This window comes from Varanus komodoensis, unplaced genomic scaffold (assembly GCF_004798865.1).
Source record: "Varanus komodoensis strain SLA01 unplaced genomic scaffold, ASM479886v1 scaffold2, whole genome shotgun sequence".
Classification (NCBI taxonomy): domain Eukaryota; kingdom Metazoa; phylum Chordata; class Lepidosauria; order Squamata; family Varanidae; genus Varanus; species Varanus komodoensis.
The window spans coordinates 63,233,058-63,253,949 of record NW_025335568.1 but is presented as its reverse complement, the minus strand read 5'-3'; the positions used below and the strand labels follow the sequence as shown (position 1 = coordinate 63,253,949).

The following is a 20,892-nucleotide window of genomic DNA, read 5'->3' as shown; positions in this document are numbered from 1 at the left end:
CACTCTTCTATGACGGTTCTTAATTTGACCGGAGAAATAGTTTCAGTGATGTTCAAGCTTTTCTAAACCACCTCAGGAAACAATTTGCTGGTTGTCAGATTGGAGCTGAAAGGACCTTGAGTATTTTAATTGCATCGTGTTTTCTGATGTAAACTAGAAACAGCAACAACAGTTGTCTTGGTGTGTTCTTTGGCTCTGAGAGTTTGAAATGCTATTCCATGTTTGACATTTACTTACTCATTTACTGGATGGATTATAGTGTGCCTTTTTTCGTACAATAAACAAGAGCAACCCTGTGAGGTAGGTTTTGCTGAGAGCCTGTGACTGGCCCAGCATCCCCCAGTTGCCTCCGTGGCTAATGGGGACTAGAACCCAGATCTCCTGAGCCTCCGTCCCACGTTCTTAACCACAACCACACACTGGGTGGCTTTTACACTCACCAGCAGACGCTCAAACGTTTCACTTGTAGAGTTCACGAGTCCAGTCGGGTCTCCAGCGGGCATCAGCCTGCACCGCCCTGCCTCCTGCCAAGTCCTGTTCCACTTGCAGTGCATGGGCACCACTTGTTATATTTATATCCTAACTTTTTTTTCCTCGGAAGGCAGCCAAGGCAGCTTATATAATCTTACTCCTCTCAGTCCTCATCCCTACACTAACAACCCTGCGAGGTAGGTTTGGTGGAGAGTCAGGGACTGGCCCAGAGTCACCCAGTGGAGTTTGGGATTAAGTGGGGACCAGATCTGTTGCTCTCAGTCCAACTCTAACCACTATTGCCGCATTATTGGCTCCCCATGCACTCGCTAGAGGGGGAGGCACATTCAAAGGTGTGGCAAGTTTCATTCACTGGTACACCTGCTCACATTTGGGGTGTTCAGAAAATACACCTGGATTTTTCAGGAATAACATGTGAATGCTAACATCCTCCAGTTTCTGTACTGATGTGATGGAAATCTTTCTCAAGTTCCATGACTTTACCCTGGCTTCACAGTCCTTCCTGCATAGGCAGGGAAAGAATCTCCCATTCAGCAATGCCCTGGGAGGTGCTGAAAACAAAGCAAAGCTTTGGCTCAGAAAGTGAAGAGCCTCTTGATGTGGGTGAAGGAGGAGAATGCAAAAGTTGGCTTGAAACTCAACGTTAAGAAAACTAAGATCATGGCATCCAGTCCTATCACTTCCTGGCAAATAGATGGGGAAGAAATGGAGGTAGTGACAGATTTTATTTTTCTGGGCTCCAAGATCACCACAGATGTGGACTGCAGCCAAGAAATTAAAGGACACTTGCTCCTGGGGAGGAAAGCTATGGCAAATCTAGACGCCATACTAAAAAGCAGAGGCATCATCCTGCCAACAAAAGTGCGTACAGTCAAGGCTATGGCTTTCCCAGTTGCAATGTATGGCTGTGGAAGTTGGACCATAAGGAAGGCTGAGTGCCAAAGGATTGAGGCCTTTGAATTGTGGTGCTGGAGAAGATTCCTGAGAGTCCCTTGGACCGCAAGGCGATCAAACTGGTCAGTCCTAGAGGAGATCAACCCTGACTGCTCTTTAGAAGGCCAGATACTGAAGATGAAACTCACATACTTTGGCCACCTGATGAGAAGGAAGGACTCCCTGGAGGAGACCCTGATGCTGGGAACAATAGATGGCAAAAGAAGAAGGGGACGGCAGAGGATGAGGTGGCTAGATGGAGTCACTGAAGCAGTTGGTGTGGGCTTAAGTGGACTCCGGGGGATGGTGGAGGACAGGAGGGCCTGGAGGAATGTTGTCCATGGGGTCGTGATGGGTCGGACACGACTTCGCAACTAACAACAACAACAATGGGTGAAAGGGAACACAGTCCACCTTGCTTACCTGGGCAGGTGTATGATGCTCCAGCATCACGTCATGAGGGCAATGACACTTCCACAGCAGAGGAAGATGGGAGGGTTGTCTGGATCACCCAGGCAGGGTGAGGATACTCCCTTCTCTTCCTGTGCTATACCAGCTTTGTGTCTGCTGCTCAGATGCTGCTCTGGAAACATCTCCCAGCATTGCCTAGGCGGCAGCTGCTAAAGCAAAAGTGTCTTCACAACGCTACTCCATAGACAGCCAGATGGGCTGCCAGTAGCCTGGCGAGACTTTGCTCATGGCGTGGCCCCTGAGTGATCACTTGGGCAGTGATTCTCTGGGCACGGACCTGGGTGCAAGCCCTCCAAGATGTGTCTAGGATTGCACTGTCAGAACTGCATTACGGCAGAGAAGGGTAACTTGTGCCAGAGAAGGAGCTATGCCTTGGCTTGTAAGAAAGGGGGGGAAAACCTACAGTCAGTATTGTATGCCTCCCCACCCCGCTTTCCACCTTGAGACTTTTCATGGGTTATAGTTCAGCTCAGCCCTAATCTCGACTCTCAGAAAATCAATACATTTATCCTTCACTAGTTTACCAGTGAAGCAAGCACCTTCTACAGAGCCCTTGTAAAATCTGCTTGTCTTCAAGACAAGATGAATTTTCTGTCTGCTTTGTGCTGGCAATTCTTTCGGTCAAGAAGTCCCTCCACAGCCTTTATAAACTCATCTTCTGAGTCATTGTAAAGTTCTCCAAAGGAGTGAGGAATTATCTGCAAAGCAGAGAGAAACTTCAACTCTTCTTTCTCACAATAAAAGTGGGCATGTCTGCTGCCCCCTCAGATTCATATCCTGTTTGCTGTTGGACTTCGTTGCTGCCCTTCATCTTTTGCAATGGTGCCTGTGTCAGAGAAGGCCTTTTGCATGCGTTTCTTTTCTGTCATTTGCATGCACCTGCCTAATTTTTTTCAAAGGTGTTTTGCTTCTTTTCCTCTATTTATAAAACACATTACATAGAAACCAAGGAAAGCAAGTAGGAAAGACATCGCAGGATATGAATACTGTGATTATAGATCATCATCAAAAATGGTTGGGTTTTATTTTTTTCTTTGAATGTCAAAGCACTTGATTTTGAAGGGGAAAACTTTGAATGTACTCTGTAGTCATGTGTCTTCGGGAAAGTTCTTGTGTATTTAATAATTCAGCAAAAGGGATGATTGCTACAGTACAAGAGCAATTACATTACAAAAAACCACAACATTTTCTGCTGAATGTGAATAGCAGAGTAAGTGGGTGATTAAAACATGTGAATTGCACAATTGGCCACTTCACTTGGGAAGGAATGTTGGGGAAAAACTCAAATTCTCAAGCAGTTTGGTTGGTAGGTGAAGGCAGTTTGTTTTCATTCTGCCATCTTTTACAGCCTTCCTGCATCTTCAGTCTGCTGTGCCAGAATTCCCATAAACCCCAGCCAACAAGGCCAGGAGTCAAGGATGATGGAGTTATCACCCAAAACATCTGGAGAACAGCACCTTACATAGCTCTGCTCTTGACGTGGAGGTGGAGTTTAGAGTTCTTAACAGACAAGTTCAGAACTGGAATAGTCCTGTCTGAAATTTCCCCTGGTGCAGGCAAGACAGTCATATGGCATTTTTAGTGTTAGGAAGAGAACTTACCTTTAAACATCTTTCCATTTGAGAATAAATCCACAGTTTTCCTTTCATGTGATGTGTAAGCTAACATCGTTCTTGAACTTGGGAGAACTTTCCAATAGTCCAGCTGAGGCAGAAGAGCGGTTTTCTGCACTGGGAACTCTCAGCTCACACCACTTGCAAAGAAGTCCCCATATCGGTAGCAGCCCTGAATTGAGCACAGTGGTTAGTTCAGCCTGTGAAAGGGATGGAATATACAGATGGTGCCAAAAAAAAGTATACACATTTTAAGAAAGGAAGAAACATCATTAAAATCGTAATAATATATACCGATAACAATGATGAATACAAGTCACATCTGACTTCTTCTACTGCTTGAGCAATGCTGACCAAAGTGTCCACTTGTATTGCTGTGCATGCCGTTTCAGTTTCTTCCCAAAGTTCTGCCATCTTTTGAGCGAACGTAATACTACACATTGCTACCGTAATTCAATTCAACTTCGAAAAGTGATGCATAGATAACATCTCTTAAAATGGGTATACATGTTTTGGCACCCCCTGTAGCATGTCTGTCTCACGGACACCTCTCCAAATCTATCTCGAATTTCAATTCAGCCACAATTTACCCACCATGAGAGGCATGGGGCTGCTGGATAAGTATTGCTAACACGTCCCTGGTAATTTATAAAGCTGCTAGCAACTGCGGAGCACCATCCTGCGTGTATACTCCAAGCAACATTTAGCAGAAATTCTAGTTCAGACACCACAAGTTACTGAAAGTTCTGCACCATGAAAGGTGGCCTGGAAGTAATTTCAGATAGAAGGAAATGATACATCAGTCATTAGTCTGAAACCTTTATGGAGTTGTATGTATGCAGAAATGTTTCCAAGGACTGCACCATACCTATTGCCGTGCTCACACTATTCATACGGGGAATGATTAGTGAAAACCAATATACAGTCAAACCACAGCTTTTGCAGATTTAAATTTCATGGATTTGATTATTCACGAGTTTGCCATCAATAATTAAATGAGATTTTTTTGGAGTTGTGTGTCCTACTGTGTCCTACTGTGGAAAATTGCAGATGGTGCCCATAGACTAGAAAATGTAAAGACAACTTTTAAAAGTTAAATAAGTCATAAATGCATAAAACATGCCTGCTATTAATCTATTTTTTAATTTACTGCCATAATTTTATACAAATGTATTATAAAAAGTTAAATTTTGTTAAAAGTTTCAGTGCACTACGGAACTGTGGACGGGGCCTTCTGTCTGAGGACGTCACCCTCTTTGTCTCACCACTAGCCCGCCTTACTCAGTGTCTCTCGCATCCCTCGTGACTTTTTCATCTTTGAAGTGGAATAACATATCAACTATAATCATGGGTCCAAAGCATTGTACTTCCAGTGCTCCTGGAAGTGCTCCCAAGAGGCAGGAGGAAATGAAGACCTTACAAGAAAGGTCAATTTTCTAGATACGCTTTCTCCAGGGAAGTCAGCAGCTGCAGTCGCCTGCCATTACGGCATCCACAAGTCGGCCGTAAGGTATATCAACAACGCAGGCTCACACACACACAGAGGCGGGCAGGCAGGCAGGCAGAAGCAGTCCTGTACACATATGGCCGACAGTGTTAAGAATCAAGGCTTGCGGGTGTGGAGATATTTTATTTATTTATTTATTTACTTACTTACTTACTTACTTACTTACTTACTTACTTACTAAAACGTTTTTATGCCGCCCCATTCGCCGAAGCCTCGGGGCGGCTTACAACAATTAGTTAAATAATTATAATGAAAAATATAAACATTAAAATAAAATACATACAATATAAAATAAGCCGCCCTGGCCAGATAAAATTCAATAATATTAACATTTAAAATGCTGCTTAAATAAAAAGGTCTTCACCTGGCGCCGAAAAACAAATAACGACGGCGCCAGGCGGACCTCTCTGGGGTTTTTTCACTTTTTCCACTTTTGCAGGGGTCCTACACCCCCACCCCCCACCCCTGCAAATATCAAAGGCCAACTATAATTTATGACCTTCCAAGTCAAACAGATTCCACCAATACTGTGTTTGGAACACACTCGTTCACACAATATGTAGGTTGTGCCAAGCAGACCCTGTAGTCCAGTCACTGAAGAGCCACTTCACTCGGCCGGCAAAGTGTGCAGACCTGCTCTGTCTTTGCTTTGCTGGGCTGAGTCAAATAGTGCAACAGCCACACTGAAGTTTCTCAGAAAGCGTTTTGAGGCAGTGATGCCATGCATCTGTGCAGCCTGCATTAGACTGAGAGAAGGTGTTACCATAAGAAAAAAAGATCATGAGTTTGTGGGATAAAGAAGCATGATTTGATTCTAAAACGAAGGATGCTTCTTCCATTTCTGAACTTGAGGATATTTTGAAAGCTGCAACACATTTATAGCATTAAGATGCGACAGTAACATTTATTTAGCTAGGTTCCAGCAGCAGCTTCTCCCCACATCCCCGGCCCGCACTCTGCAACATCACTTCTTTCTCATTTTAGCTTTATAAGAATCATTATTCAGAAATGAAGCATTTCACTTGTCGTCTGTGGAAACAAAAATCAATAATTACTTTAGTCAGTATTTTTAAATGAACACAGCAAGATACTTCATTAAGCCATAAACACCCAGTTACAGATGCTTTTTCAATAATAATTAAAATGGATAATAGCATTTGGACTGGATACTTGCCTTGAAGAAGGGACAGTGTAATGGACAGATAAATCAGTTACTGCCAGGGATACCGCTACAGTTTCCTATTGCTTTTCTAATTAGAGCTGAAACTTTGTCCTTTCCCTGCTTGGTAAATATCTGCCATATTGAATGATACTTACCTTCAGAACCATGTCATATCATGATGTGGAACAACCTCCAGATTGGTAAACTTTGGATGTCTTGGAATTCATTGCCCAGCAGTCCCAGTGAGCATGTCCCAATGAGTTAGGAGTGCTGGGAATTGTAGTCCAAAATATTGGGAGGGTGCTAGTTCAAGAGCAAAAGAATGAGTACTCTTTCCTTCTTGTCTTAGGCCAGCCTTCCTCAGCCTGGGGACCTTCAGAGGCATTTGGACTACAACTCCCAGAATTCTTATCCAGCAGGGGCATTGACTGGGAATTCTGGGTGTTGTAGTCCAAACATGTCTGGAAAGTACAAGGTTGGGGAAGACTGGTCTGGGCCGTCACCAGTGTCCGTAGAGGGTTGTCACATTTTAATAAGTCAACTGACCCTGGGGCATTGACCCTGTGAAATGATCCTACATAAGAATTTCCTTTCTGCTTGCAAATCATATGGATAAGTCCTATTGGCAATCCCAAGTGCTGATACGAACGTTCCACACGGACATTGAGAGATGGTGGAAGCAAGTCAAAAGCTCTGGATGGGAGAGGAGGGGCGCCAAGACACAGTCTTATTTCCACCCTGCTTTGAGAGAAAATTCAGGAGCAGCTTTTATCCAATCTGGACCCATTTCAAAAGGTCTTTTGCCTTTCATGGTTTCCCCATTTTACAAACCTCTCGGTTTGCTTATGCGGTCATCATCCTGAGGTTGCAATCTCTTCTTTGCTGCCAGTTGCTTGGTGTCTCAAGCACAGAATGGAATCATGGACTAGCAGAGTTGGAAGGGGCCTAGAAGAACATCGGGTTCAGCTCCCAGATCAATGCAAGCCTCCCATTTAAACCATCCCTCTCAGGTGACTGCCCAGCCACTTCTCAAATGTCTGCAATGTGGGAGAGCCCACAGCCTTCCTGGGTCATTGGTGCCGTCATTGTTCTGCTGTAACAGATATCAGGGTGTTCTTCCCGACAGCTAGCCTGAAGCTGGCTTCCTGTAACTTGGACCTGTTTTTCTTCGCCCTGCGCCCTGGGATGATCAAAAAGAGGTTCTGCCCTTCCTCTTTGTGACAACCTTTCAAGCAACTGAAGTGTGCGATCACATTGCCATCCGTCTTCCCTTCTTGAGGCTAAACATGCCAAACTCTTTCAGTCTCTGCTCACAGGGCCCTCTCCATTCGCCTTTCTTGCAACCACATAACGTGGTTGCTACCTATTCAGATGGTGATCTGCAACAGTTCAAGCTCCTTTGCGCTTGCAGTGCTGTGGAGCCACATGCATTATTCCCCGTCTTGTAATAATGCATTTGGTTCCTTCTTCCTAGGTACAGAACTTGGTATTTGTTGGTACTGAATTTCATCTTGTTGTTTTCAGTTCAGTGCCCCAGTTTATCAAGCTCACCTTAAATCTTTCTTTCTTCGAGAGTTTTACTACCCCACCCTGTTTTGTGTCATCTGCAGATTTGATAATTGTTCCCTGCACTTCCTCATGCAAATCATTATTAAAAACAGTGCTTTTTTGTAAAAAAAAAAAAAAAGGTGCCGGAACTCACATCTTGTTAATCTTTTATTTAGGGTTTTTTTAGGGTAATCTTTTATTAGCAGGACCAGTGGTTGAGAAGTAATTAGTAATTTTTTTCATTTTTAAATGTGGGGTCACTTTTACACTAAAAATTAAAAAAAGATTTTTAATTCACCAACTTTTTTTAGAATAAAGAAATTATTTTAAAATAATTTCTTTTGCACATAGCCACGTAGCCAATAATTATTGCACATAGCCAATAATTTCTTTTGCATGTAACCAGTCACTCTGTACACACAGAAACATAGTGGTCGCCGCCGGCAGTAAGCACTCAGCGTGCAACCACACAACCCATCCCAAGCCGAGCAGCACCCTCACAATCAGCGCGAACACACAAGCAGCCCACACGCACCATTTTTATGATTTTTGCCGCCGACCTGCTACACCCGACAGGGTGATTCAAAATCACTTGGAAAAATCCTTTGGAAAAATCCGTCAAAAAAAGGTGCTGGAATGCTGTTCCAGTGTGTTCTATGACCAAAAAAAGCCCTGAATAAAAATATTGAATTAACATTCTATAGTATAATATAAATTGACACAGCAATACAGAAAGGAAGTTGTTCCTTGCTCCTGTTTTTACTCTACAGTTGGTGCAGAACCACCAGTTTGTAACTCAAAAGTCATCTCTCTACTCGCATGCTAGGGTCCCAAGCCAGGCTGGGCCCCCTTACCTATTCTAAAGTACAAATTGGATGGGAAGAGGTGGAAGTTAGATATGGATCTAAAGTTATATTTGTCTGTGACCTGGGAATAGCAATGTGGAATGAAATATGCCAGCTTCGCTCTTTTATAAATTTAATCACAAGTAGGGATGTATTCTTAAACAAAATATATGTTCGTTGTGATGAAAGCAGCTTCACAAGGTCTCCCCCTGGGTAGAAAAGTGTGAGCCAACCAAACTGGGGCTTGCCAAAGTTCTTCAAATTCCATCTCGGAGCTTGTTGTGGCTCAAGTTCATATCAGATTGCAAGCTTTGCTGTTTGCTTGTCATTATCTTTCATATGAAACCTTGTGTACTGTTGTGTGAATTCTTCCAACCATAGGCATCAGTTCCGCACATCTTTTGAATGGAAAGCCTTGTTCTCCCTCTGATTAAAGCACATTTGTGCACGATCTTCAAATTGCATGTGCTGCCAGTCAGGAAGTCATAGTGCAAGCTCGTGAATGCATTGACTTTGACTGTAGGTTGTGTCTGAATCTGTGTTGGGTCCAGAAGGTGCAAACTTGGATAAATCCTGATCACAGATGAACAGAAACAATTTTCTTTATCCCTAATAGAAAGGTGATAGGGCACATGTTCTGCATGCAAAAAGACCCAGGCTCCATCCTTGGTGTTCCAGGAAGGGTTGGAGTAAACTCTCATTAGGGTGGACAAAACTGACATAGATGGACCAATGTTCAAAGGTATGCTTCCTTTGTAACTGATTTGGAAAGCCGTTTAACTATGGTAGCCATTGATGTGTGAGGAATCCTGTTGAAATCCATTGTATTTCCTTAGCTCAGCTCCCCAGGCTTTGGACTGCTTTCTTTCTGCCTTAAGTCTTCTTCATGCTGAGCATTTGCTTTGGCATCCAGCGGGAAGTAGGTTGGAGAAAGTCCATGGAGCTGGCTTGGACCCTTGCCTCCCAAGCACCCGCTGTCCAAGCAGGATTCTGCTTCTGCACACTCGACTCACAGGCTTTGCATTATTTGTGCAAAGCAGCCTCTCGCATTCCTGAAGACTGGCAAGGAGAAGTCTGGCAAACCTGATCTTCACAAGCCTCATCTTATGGAAGTGATCTTTCGGCTTTGAAGGTCCTTGGTCCCATTTTATGGGAGGCGAATGGGTGGGAGGCAAAGTGCATTTTTACAAATATTGCCAGGTGGTGGAGAGTGGGAGGGAACACTTGAAAGAGCCGCTTATTTTGTGTGGCCCGGCTGAAGCCGCATGAACACACAGGGCGAGCCATGCATATGGAGGGAGGGACCTTTGGGGTGTTTTTCATACAGTTGCCTGTGCAGAGGAGAACTGGCTGTCAGTCTGAGTCTAAATGTTCAAACTGGAAGGGTCTTTTTAAGCTTGCAGGGAACACTTTGCAGAAACTCTGGGCTCTCCTGCACTTTGCTTGGTCCTTTCGATGATGTGTTCATGGAGACGATTGATCTCAGATCAGTGGTGGTCCCTGAGCCACGGTTTATGGTGGAGGAAAGCCTAGCCTGTTACCAAAGGTGGGTTTGCACTAACCAGAAGCACTTCTTGTGCAAGGAGAGACTCACAGTCTTTTATTTATTTATTTATTAGATTTATATCCCACTTTTACAAAGAACTCAAAGCGGCTCACATCCTTCTCCTCCTCCTGCTTCAATGTTATCCCACACCAACAACCCTGTGAGGTGGGCTGGGCTGAGAGTCCGTGACTGGCCCAAAGTCACCCAGTGGGCTCCATGGCTGAGCAATTGTCCACCGATCCTTCCTCCCTCCTACCCATATCCCATACTTCGCTTTCTTCCTCCCTCCCTCTCAATCCTGTTTGCTTTTCTTTTGTGTTGTGCCTTCAAAATAGTTTCTAAAGAGGGACTGTCCCATTTCTTATCTTTGTCGCCACTCTGGAAGCCTCATCTGGCTGAAAGGAAGGTGAAAAACTGCTCTGCATGGATGCATGGATGCATGGATGGATGGATGGATGGATGGATGGATGGATGGAGGAACGAGTGAGAGAATACACACGCCTGCACACAAACACAAAGAACACTTTTCTGGAGTTTCTTTATCCTCCGAAGAAGCAACCTTTCAGGATTTGTGTGGACCTCTGCAAAGGATCAGTGAAAATCAGGAGCCCTGCCTTGCCTAAGCAAAAATGCTATTTGTGGCTGCAAAGTCATCCCTGGATATTTTATTTATTTATTATTTATTTAAAACATTTCTATGCTGCCCCCATCGCAACAAAGCCTTGGGGTGGCTCACAACAAAAACAAAACCATACATAATTATACGAAAACAAAGTTATACACTAAAAATATTAAAACCCCTATGCTTTCTCCCATGACAGGCAAGGGCAGGCCTGTGTAACTTGCAAAGCAAAGCAAACACAAAGAGCCCTTTCTGGGTATCCCCGCTGCCCCCAGGTATCGATAAAGTCCAGAGTGCAACCCGTTCTGCCAAGTAGGCTGGCGTTGGGCACGGTATGTCCCAAGCTGGTGGATCACAGGTTATTCAGGGTTATTCGCTGTTGCATGCGATATGTGAGCTTAGGTGTGAGGTGACAATGTAGTTTCGATTTGTGTCACCCGTGTCTTGAGCCAAGATTCTACTTTATTTTGTAACCCAGCTAGATCTGTCTATTACCCAGCGCCAAAACGTGTGCGCTTCCAGCAGCAACAGTACTCTGAATGACCAGTGCAAGCACTAGTGCTAGTTACTCCCGTACTTTCTGCATGCAGTTTCTTTCTGACTTCATGGTTTTCAGTCCCCTGCTGTCCTGCACCCGACTTGCTCAACAGAAGAGCCACGTACAGTAAATACGTCAGAAGTACCACAGGGCATGAACAAATATTTATTTATTTATTTATTATGTATTAGGACTTTATGAAAGTGTATTCTTATTATCAGTGTATGGCATTTTTGAAATGTGCATGATAAAACACATAGACACCTGAAACACTAACCATGGGATGCCCTTCCAAAGAAATGGGCCTTTAGAAACAAGAATTACAAAAATCAAATGCTATATTAATAAAAAATGGGCTCGGCTTGGCTTTGCTGTTGTCACAGACAGAATCCTGGCAATTATAGCTGAGTGAGAAGTACGGAGATCTCTTTGTTAGAATTCTGATCTGAAGACCATGTCTTATCAGGGACCTTGGAAGGAGCTGTAGACGGGACGGGCAGCAATGGGATCGCCATCTTCAAGGGCTGCCACATAATCAACGCAAAGTCCCTTTGGAGCTGCGACTGCTCCCCTCGTTCAGGAAGGGGGTCATGAGAACTCGTTCGTTCGAAGTTGGCTTTTTAAAGTCAGCAGGTGCAGGCAGGGCATGCTGAGATGAGCTCTCACGAGGCCTCCAGCCAGCCCACTCTCTTCCAGGATGGGATGGCGGCCTCTGGAGAGCTCAGCACAATCATGCCTGTGCCATCGCTGGCATCCAGAATGGGGGAGGGCAGGGGGCTCCAAGCCCTCTGTGAGACACAAGATAACTCAAAGAGCTAAATGCGGCTGCTGAGTACATGCTGTGTATCAGCCTCAAGTACTCCATGCTACTGATGTAGTTGTCCATAGTCCATAAAAGTTTGTGGCAAACAAAATTCAATCATCTTTAAGATGCCGAAAGAGTGTCTGATGGTTCTTTGCTGCAGCTCATTTGGCTGCCCTGTCTAATGCATTTCCAATAAGTTTTTTCTCCACATTATTGCCTCTTATTAGTTTAAAAGACATTTTAAAAGAGTACCTAATTAATCCTTGTTTCCCCCTTGATTTTCCATACAGCACCAAGGAAAAATTGGAGTTAAATTTAATGTTGGAACGGATGATATCGCAATTGAAGAGGTCAACGCAATCATTAACGATGGGAAATACCATATAGTACGTTTTACAAGGAGTGGCGGCAATGCCACGTTACAGGTGGACAACTGGCCAGTTATAGAACGCTACCCAGCAGGTAAGGCCATCAATCCAGATTGTTGCTTTGATTGGGATGATGGGAAAGGGTGGACAGCACCATGGTGGGATTGTTTGTGGAGGAACACACGGTATCAGCTTCTTCGAAACGTCTAAGTGTTCTTTTCTGAATCATGAATGCTTTCTAGGATGTGATGATGGCAATTCCTAGGTCATGCAAAAGAGCACAGACTGTAGATGACAAAGCTCTGAGAATCCAAGTTCTTAAAAAATGAAAACTTAAAGTAGCATTTTAACAGTGTGCTTAGAGAAAGAAAAAGGCTTTGACAAAAGCAGCACAATTCATTGAATTTTTTATATAAATCTGGAATTGGAAGTTCATAACAATTGTATTGAGGACAACTTTGTCTGTATTATATTTTATAACCAACTTTTTGTAGCTTGTGGCAATTGGGAAATAAAAAAGCATTAAATCTTGCAAAGAAGCCAAGAAGGACTGCCTTGAAAGACACAAAAAGGGTTTTAAAGAACTAAAAGCATTCACTTAACTCCAATAGCTGTGGTCCACAATCCACTTCTGAAACAGTCTGATTTAAATCAGCCAAAGCTACCCATTTTTGTACGGAAGAAATGAATGCTTGGTTTTCCTTTGATCAGCAGCCCTTTGCCTTCAGTGGATCACCAAGGCTGCCAGCATGACCAGCTGTCCTACCTGTGCAGGCAGTCTTGGGAGCTTGTGCAAGGCCTCTGAAGCTGCGTTATTGACAATGCTGAACTTGCCCTGTTCCTGATTCTCGGGGTGCACACCATACCCGGGAAACACATCCAGAAGCCGAAACAACCTGAGCCTACTAGCATTAATTGCTCCATGCCTATGGAGCAGGAGTGAGTTTGGAATTTGTTGGCTTCCATTGGGCAGCATCCAGTAGCTCTGTTGGGCTGCTACTCATTCTGTTGCACAAGTGGGACCGGTTGCTCCTAGAACAGAAATCAAGTATTTCCATAAGGGATGGGGGTCCAGTGGAAACATTTGCTTTGGATCAGGGCAGGTCAGCAGAGCTTCCTTCGGCAAATTCCAATAGCCTGTTCTGCTCTGGAAGGAGCATTTCCACTCCGTTCTGAGTCCTTCTAAAATTGTCAGCTCCCCGTTGCACTAGCAGTGAATCCTGCTGGCACATGGGCAGACATGGAACTCATTCTATCCATCTCTCTGCAGTAACAACAGGTCTTCCCCCTTTCTTTCCCTCCTTCCTTTTTTGCCTTCCTTCTTTGTAATTTATGGTGTTAAATATACAAAATATCAACTGGCCATTGTGGCGATCGGATCCAACAGTCAGAAAAGCCCGTGTGCAACAAGCCAAGGTGCAAAGGGAATTTCTGTGTCTCGTATGTTAGCACAAGTCAGAGGAGCATCCGCCTTCCCTGAATGGTTCCTTAGTAGCCGGCTTTATAGTCTTTTCAGTATCAGGTGAAGGCCCTTTAATTCGTCCAAGCTGCTGAAATATATTACATCTTACAACAGGTTGCAATAACTGTACGCCTTCTACTTTGCACCCCTCATCATAAAATCTGTATTTCAACTTTATGTTCATTTTAATCATTGTTGATGGTTTTATATTGTCTTTTAATGCTGTATTTGTTTTGCAAGCTGCTCAAACAATGTGCATTATGGACTGGCTATATAAATACAATAACTGAACGGCTATCCTTTCAGAGTGTGTGTGGGCAGCGGGGGGGTGCTTTTAAACAATGTTTCTTAATAAATAAGAATAACATGATCAGTCATATCACTGGTTAAAAATGGATCATTTATCACCAAAGCTTGTTCCAGAGCATCTTGCAGGAAGGTTAGCTTCCCACAGTTAACCAATAAAGACTTATTAGGAAGAAAAAAGATTGAGGAGGCTTACATTCTCATTGCCCGGAAACAGTTGAAATAAATTGCTGCTGTTCATGGAAAAAGGAAGCGCAAGCTAGCAAACAAGAACATTCCTCTGCCAGATTCTGGCCTGCTTTTTGAGGTTCTTCTTTAGCAGATGTTTACAGTGGTGTGGGTGGGGGGCACAAAATGTCAGCATCCATTATAGTTCCAGAGGGTCAGTTTCTGGAATTTTGCAGGCTATATTCCTGCTTCCTTTTCTCTCTTTTACTTGCTTAAAACAGATACGGACACTTTTAAAAACTGAAAGATTAAAAAGAAGCTTTATTCCAAAAAGGGAAACCAAACCTGTGTATAATCACACATGGAAAAGCAAGTATTTTTATTCTTTTCAAAAGCCAAATAATATTTTAAGACAGACAGACAGACAGACAGACAGACAGAGTATCCTTAAAGTGAGAACAGTGAAGGGGATTGTTTTTTCATTGCTACTGTAAAAAATCAATTCCCAACAATGTAGAATCCAGATTTCAAATGGATATCAAATTGTCTCAACAGTTTCGAATTGGCACTGGTTGAGACCCCAATTTGTGGTGAGAAATGTGGAGGAAAATGGATTCATCAGAAATTAACCCCAAAGGGGATCCATTGTGATTCATTCAGAGGCCACCCCAAGCCTATATCATTCTTCCCATTTGGGTTATTGCTTTTTTCCATATACCAAACTGTTCTGAAGTTTCCACTCTATTCACCAATCCTTATTTTACAGATGGAGAACTGGGTTTTCCAGCTGATTTTTCCAAGCCAGTCTGTATGTTCTTAGCTACAGAGAAGGCTGTCATCAGATTTTATAATCATCTGGACCCTTTCTAGATTGTCTCTTCTGCAGTGTAGGACTTGCGCTCCTGAACAGGGATGGCTTGTTCTACAGACCTAGAGCCAAACTGGCAACGGATGCTGTCAAATGAGTGGGAAACTTTCCTCATTTCATATGTGATCAGGGCATGTACAAGCCAAGAAGTTCAGGAAGACACTTTTGGGAGAAGGGAGTGTGGGGTGGCAGCTTTCCCCTCTCTGGTACCCTCCACAAGCGTGCTGTTGTGTCCGACACAGCCCTTGGGAAGTGACAAGGGTCCCAGTCCACTTCTGTGAGGCATCCTGGTGAACAAGGCTGGTGTGTAGCATTTCTGCAACTAATATCCAGTTTGGTGCATAACCTGTGATTCTTCGTGCAGGTGACTGGAGACAATGGGGCTATGTAGAGGTTTGAGGGTCTTGAACGGAGAACACGGGGGGCTAAACTCCTGCATGCCACAGCATATCTAGACGAGCAGGTTCCCAAAAAGATGATTTGGGTAACGTAAGCATTTGATGTCACTGATTGTAAAATCAATGTCTATTCACCCGGGTTTGCCACACTGCAACTGTTGGTGATGAGGCTGGTGGTGGCCATAGAGATAATGGTTTAATTCCTGTGGAAAGGAATATCTGGAAACTTTTCTTAAACAAATGTTTGCAGCCCTGTTGTTGGTTTTTAACGGCCCTCGCTGCAGCTACATCCGGGCTTAATTAAAGCCACAGCTTCATCCATAATTCAGAATCCTCCGGGGTAGCTTGTTGCTCAGCTCAGGCCAATCACTCTTGGTCTTTAATTTTCTTTGAGCTTTTATCAGTACCATTGCGTTGCCTTTGTTTGTGGAGGAATAGCAAAATTTGGTTCATTGTTTTCTTTTCTCCATGTCTTGATTTAACCCCTATGTTCATCTGCCTTGGGGTTTAAAATTGTTTTAGCTTGTACCTGTAATCTTCCGTCTCTGCACTTCTGCAGTATCGCTGTTACATTGGATGTATCTCCCATTTTTCTTCCTTTCTCAGGGAGCTCAAGCTCCAACCCAGCTTGAGGAATTGAGGGTTTAGGACAGTTACCCAGCCTGGGTCCCTACAGATATTTTTGAGATCAGCTTCCATCATCCCCAACCAGCATGCTCAATTATTATTTATCTATCTAATGTCTGTCTGTCTGTCTGTCTATCTATCAAAGGCTTTTCTATATGTCTTTTATTCCAAAGAATCTCAAGTTGGTTTATATACAGCAATGTAGGGTTTCTGGAAAAATTGAATCAGAAAGCAAAAATCTTATGCAAATCATATTAATCTGCATGATGACATTTGCATTAGAAAATGTTCAGTTTACATTAGAAGATGTTGATGCCCTAACAGGTAATTTAATTGAATGTTTATTTTACTTACATTTGGAGAATATACTCAAATGTGTTAAATGTTTGTCCCGGCAAACCACAGGTATTTGACCAGAAATATTCAAAGAATAAACTTGACATCCTGTATTACAGTTTTGACAGAAAACTTGTAGGTATTTGCAACATGAATATGTCCTCCCATTATATGTTTAAATTTAAGGGGGAACCAATAGAGAGCTTCCCAGGGACTGTATGATTCTTCAACATCCTTTCCAAGGCTGCAGTTGTTGCTGCGATCTTGGAAGAGGGACCCCAGTATCTACTCTCCCCAGTGGTCCTCTCTCACAGCTGCTGTGGAAACAACTACCTGGCCAGTTCCCAGGGTCAGAAATGTGTCCTCAGTTGACTTTGGAGGCTCCGTCGGAGGGCATTTCAGGGATGGGGAGGGATGGGGAAAGGCCAGATTGTGACAAATCCAATAGCCTCCAGCAGTACAGAAGCCAAACTAAAAAAAAGAAGATGCAAAGGGCAGAGGAGTGGGTGGGACACCTTCAGCTTTGCCGTCACTCCCTCTTGGTTCTGTGTCACACTGAGATACAGTATGGCTTCAACCCATAAAGCCCTACATGGCTTGGGCCCACAATCCCCGATGGAATGCGCCTTCCAGTGGCAGTCTACCCACATGCTAAAATCAAGATCTGCAGCCTTCCCCTGGCTGCCTCTTCCGCGGGAGGCTTGGTTGGCAGCAGCAAGGAGAAGGGCCTTCTTGGTAGCAGCCCCCAATTATGGAAGAAGCTTCTCACTGAGACCTGCCTGGCATCAGCTCTAATATCTTTTCCAAGCCAGGTTAGGACTGTCCTTCATGACAGGCCATCCAATTAGTTTTATATTGGGCATTATACAAGTATCAACTGGCCTTGTGACTTAATATGTTTAAGCTGTGGTAGCCTTTTCCATTTGGGGTTCATATTGGGCTTTAAATTTTGTACTGTATTTTTCTAATACTTTAGTTAATATTTTGCATTGTATTTTATCTCCTGCTATGTACTTCACAGAAAGCTTCAGCTATTGGCCATTGCAGAACTATATTTAATAATGAAAATAATCATGATGACATATGCATTTCAGTAAAATATATGTAGCATTTCACACACTTGTTGCTTGGGATAATCGGCTGAATAACAGCTTTAAATCTGTCAAGCTTGCCTCATATTGTTTTGGATACAGTCAGCATCCAGTGGATGCAAACAGTATCTTTGGGTCGTTGTTACTGAACTTACAACATCAAAAATTGTCTGCAGAAAAATGAAGCACTGAAAAATTCTCCAGAAAAAAATTCTTACCACATCACTACTGATGGAAGTTGCAGTTGAAAAGATCTGGGAGGTTTGAGAAGTCTGGATTAGACCCTGAGGGAGTTTTGAAAGGAGTCATGAGCTTAATTTCTTATGAGTGTCAAAGAAGTCTGCAACCAAGCTTTCTAAGAATCGAACCCATGGATGCTGCATGAATTCTGTGGACTTAACAGATTTCTTTTTTTTTAAAATGTAAATGTATGCAAATTCATAGAATTAAAAAAAAAAAACACTGGCCAAAAATGCACATTTCCCCCATGGGCTAAAACATAAAAATACACATATGGGGAGGATTTACATATTTTGGCAGATTTTCACATCTTTGGGAGTGGCTATACTCATGCAAATAGTGGAGCAGTGGTTCAACTTTTGCACAAATCTGAAATTGACTATCAGACCATTCAAGATAGACAACATGGAGTATGCAGTGAGAGAACGATGTTTCCATACTTCTCAGGTTACACAAAAACAAGGACTCATAATTAATGAGTCGACCCAGTTTGGTACCGTTTGTGATACACACAAATGCCACTGGAAATATGCCATTTTCAGTTCTATTTAGGCAAATATTTTGAACAACTTTGTGATAGCCCACTTATGAAAGTCCGTGGACTGGAAGGTCCTACTAGTGTGAACAGTGGTCACAGATGCTGGGAGTGGAAGATTAAACCACCTGTGCCCATGTCCTGTAGGCAGGATTTGACTCAGTCCTACCCCAAGGAGATAGCAGTGCTGAGACCGGCCATCAAGGGACACCCGTTATCCCAGAAGGACAGGTCATACCGCACAGCTTTTCTGCCTCCTGCAGCGATTCCCAAATCAGGCTTGCTGAGTGATCTCAACAACTAAAAGTCTCCTTTGCTTCTGGCTGTCCCCTCGTTCCTTCTCTGCCTTTTCCTTGCCCCATCCTATCCTGCCTCAATTTAGCAGGAGCCAAGACTGGGCCAGAGCCCTGCAATTCCAGTGCGCTTACAGCTGGCCCTCTGTAGAGATGTAACGGTCCAACATGCTGTTATCTGACGTAGTATCTTAGACAGCTTGATTTCTAGTCCTACATTCCTACACTATGATTAACTTTTCTTAGGGCACCCATAGTGTGCTTTTGTCTCTTTTTGTCTGCCTCTTTTAAAAACCCACTTGTTACCATGGTACCTATGTTTTAACTTATCTCCCCTACCTGCTTTGGGGTTTAATTAAGAATACGCAAGATCAGCAGGTTAATTAAGAAGTCTCTTCATTTGAACTGTACAGCTGATCCCTCTTTCACTCAGAATGAAGAAATGGGTTGTTTATTATCTTGACTTCCTGTGGTATCGAACTGATTAATTCTTAGGCAAGGCAAGCCAGTAAGATACCCCTACCTAACTAAAAGCCACTGGTTGGAGGTGTACATTTGACTATTTGAAAAAGTTTAAAACAGCAAATATATGAATAGGTTTTGTTTCATTGCTTGTGAATTTTGGTTCTCTTTTCACCACTTCAGATAGATATTTTTCATAGGGCCTATTAGAATTACAATGTCTCAGTGTAATCATCATAACTCTTTGTTCTCATTGCCATCAAAATCATTGTTTTCAGCAAGAAAGGTAGAATTCTGTCACAGGTATGCAAATGATGTTCATCTGCATATATTCAGTAGGAATGTGCAGAACCCTCTATGTTTCCCTATTGTTCTGAGAATATGTGTTTATGGATGAATTGATCTGAAAGAAAGCCTTCTCATTGGGTTTATGCGCGTAAATATAATTGGAAACAAAACACAGAATATGCAATGCAATTCATGGAGGGACCGACCGGCAGGCCCATGAGAGCCAGGATCGGACTGGAGGTGGGAACAGGATCCACTGTGAGTCCAGATCCAAAACTGGAGGCAGAGTAGCATCAGAGGACAGGGTGATCCATGCTCCAGACCCCCTTGCAGTCAGCCCCAAAAGAAGTGCACTTGGTGCTTCTCCAGGACGGGGAACTTGACCTCTTGCTGGGGAAGGGGCAGCTTCAGGGAGGGGAGGAAGCTGCAGAGGCCAGGGGGCAACCCTGCAAAGTGCCTTAGCTAGTGGCCAAAATGGCCAGCCAGCAAAAATGCAAGAACGGGAGCCTTCCCACCACTTCTTTACTCTACATAAGACATCCATCATCCTCTGAGTTCGGAGGCTTTTAAAAATGCTGCAAGAAGCATGTAGAATGACAGCAAGAGGAGAGCCTCTGAAAGATAAAATAAAAATGGAACTTCTTCCAGTTATTGAAAAGCTGCCTACAACCCCCAGGTCCTTAAGGACCATTTCAGAATAGACAGGGAGGGAGCCATGTCCTCATTCCGTGGTAGGATCTTCCACAGGAAAAGGTGTCTGCCTTTCTTTTACACTGTTTGTTAAAATGTTCCGTTTCATTTCATTTCATTCACTTTGCTCCCTGCCCGGCACACACACGACACTGCAGAAGGGGAAACTTTCCAGAAACCCCCACTTTGCCCACTGTTTCATGACAAGGCTATATGGCCAGGTACATGATGCCATATCTGTCACGACTTGGAGGAAAAAGGGGGCTTAACTGCTACCTCTAGATGATAAGGGGGATAAATTGTTTTGTTCTCCCCCCAAAAATACCTTTGAATTCTAACAGTGCGGCGAAGTCACATGAGCATTTGTCTGAACACAGCGCTTGACAGTTTTGAGCATGTAATTGGCCATTGTGCAAATCGTGAGTGTGTTTCCCAGCCTGTCTTTGCTTGTTCACCCTCCTCTAAAGAAATGATGCAAAACCAGCCCACCCTCCCAGAGGTTTATGGACCTCCTTGCCCTTCAAATTTCTTTGACTGCAGAGCCTGTTTGCCTTCCTCTTTACCAAGGAATGACAGTCCCATCATCGCTTCTTATCTATGGTTTTAATAAAATTTTCAAAAGTCCCTGTTTTTATTATTATTATTATTATTATTATTATTATTATTATTATTATTATT

General features: G+C 43.4%; 1 protein-coding gene across 1 annotated transcript in view; it reads left to right on the top strand.

Annotated features, from left to right (window-relative positions):
* Nucleotides 1-20,892, top strand: part of NRXN1 (neurexin 1) — a 1,090,172-nt gene that overhangs the window by 915,458 nt on the left and 153,822 nt on the right. The window contains 1 exon segment of the mRNA XM_044428877.1: nt 12,373-12,544. Coding sequence (XP_044284812.1) covers nt 12,373-12,544 — 172 coding nt within the window.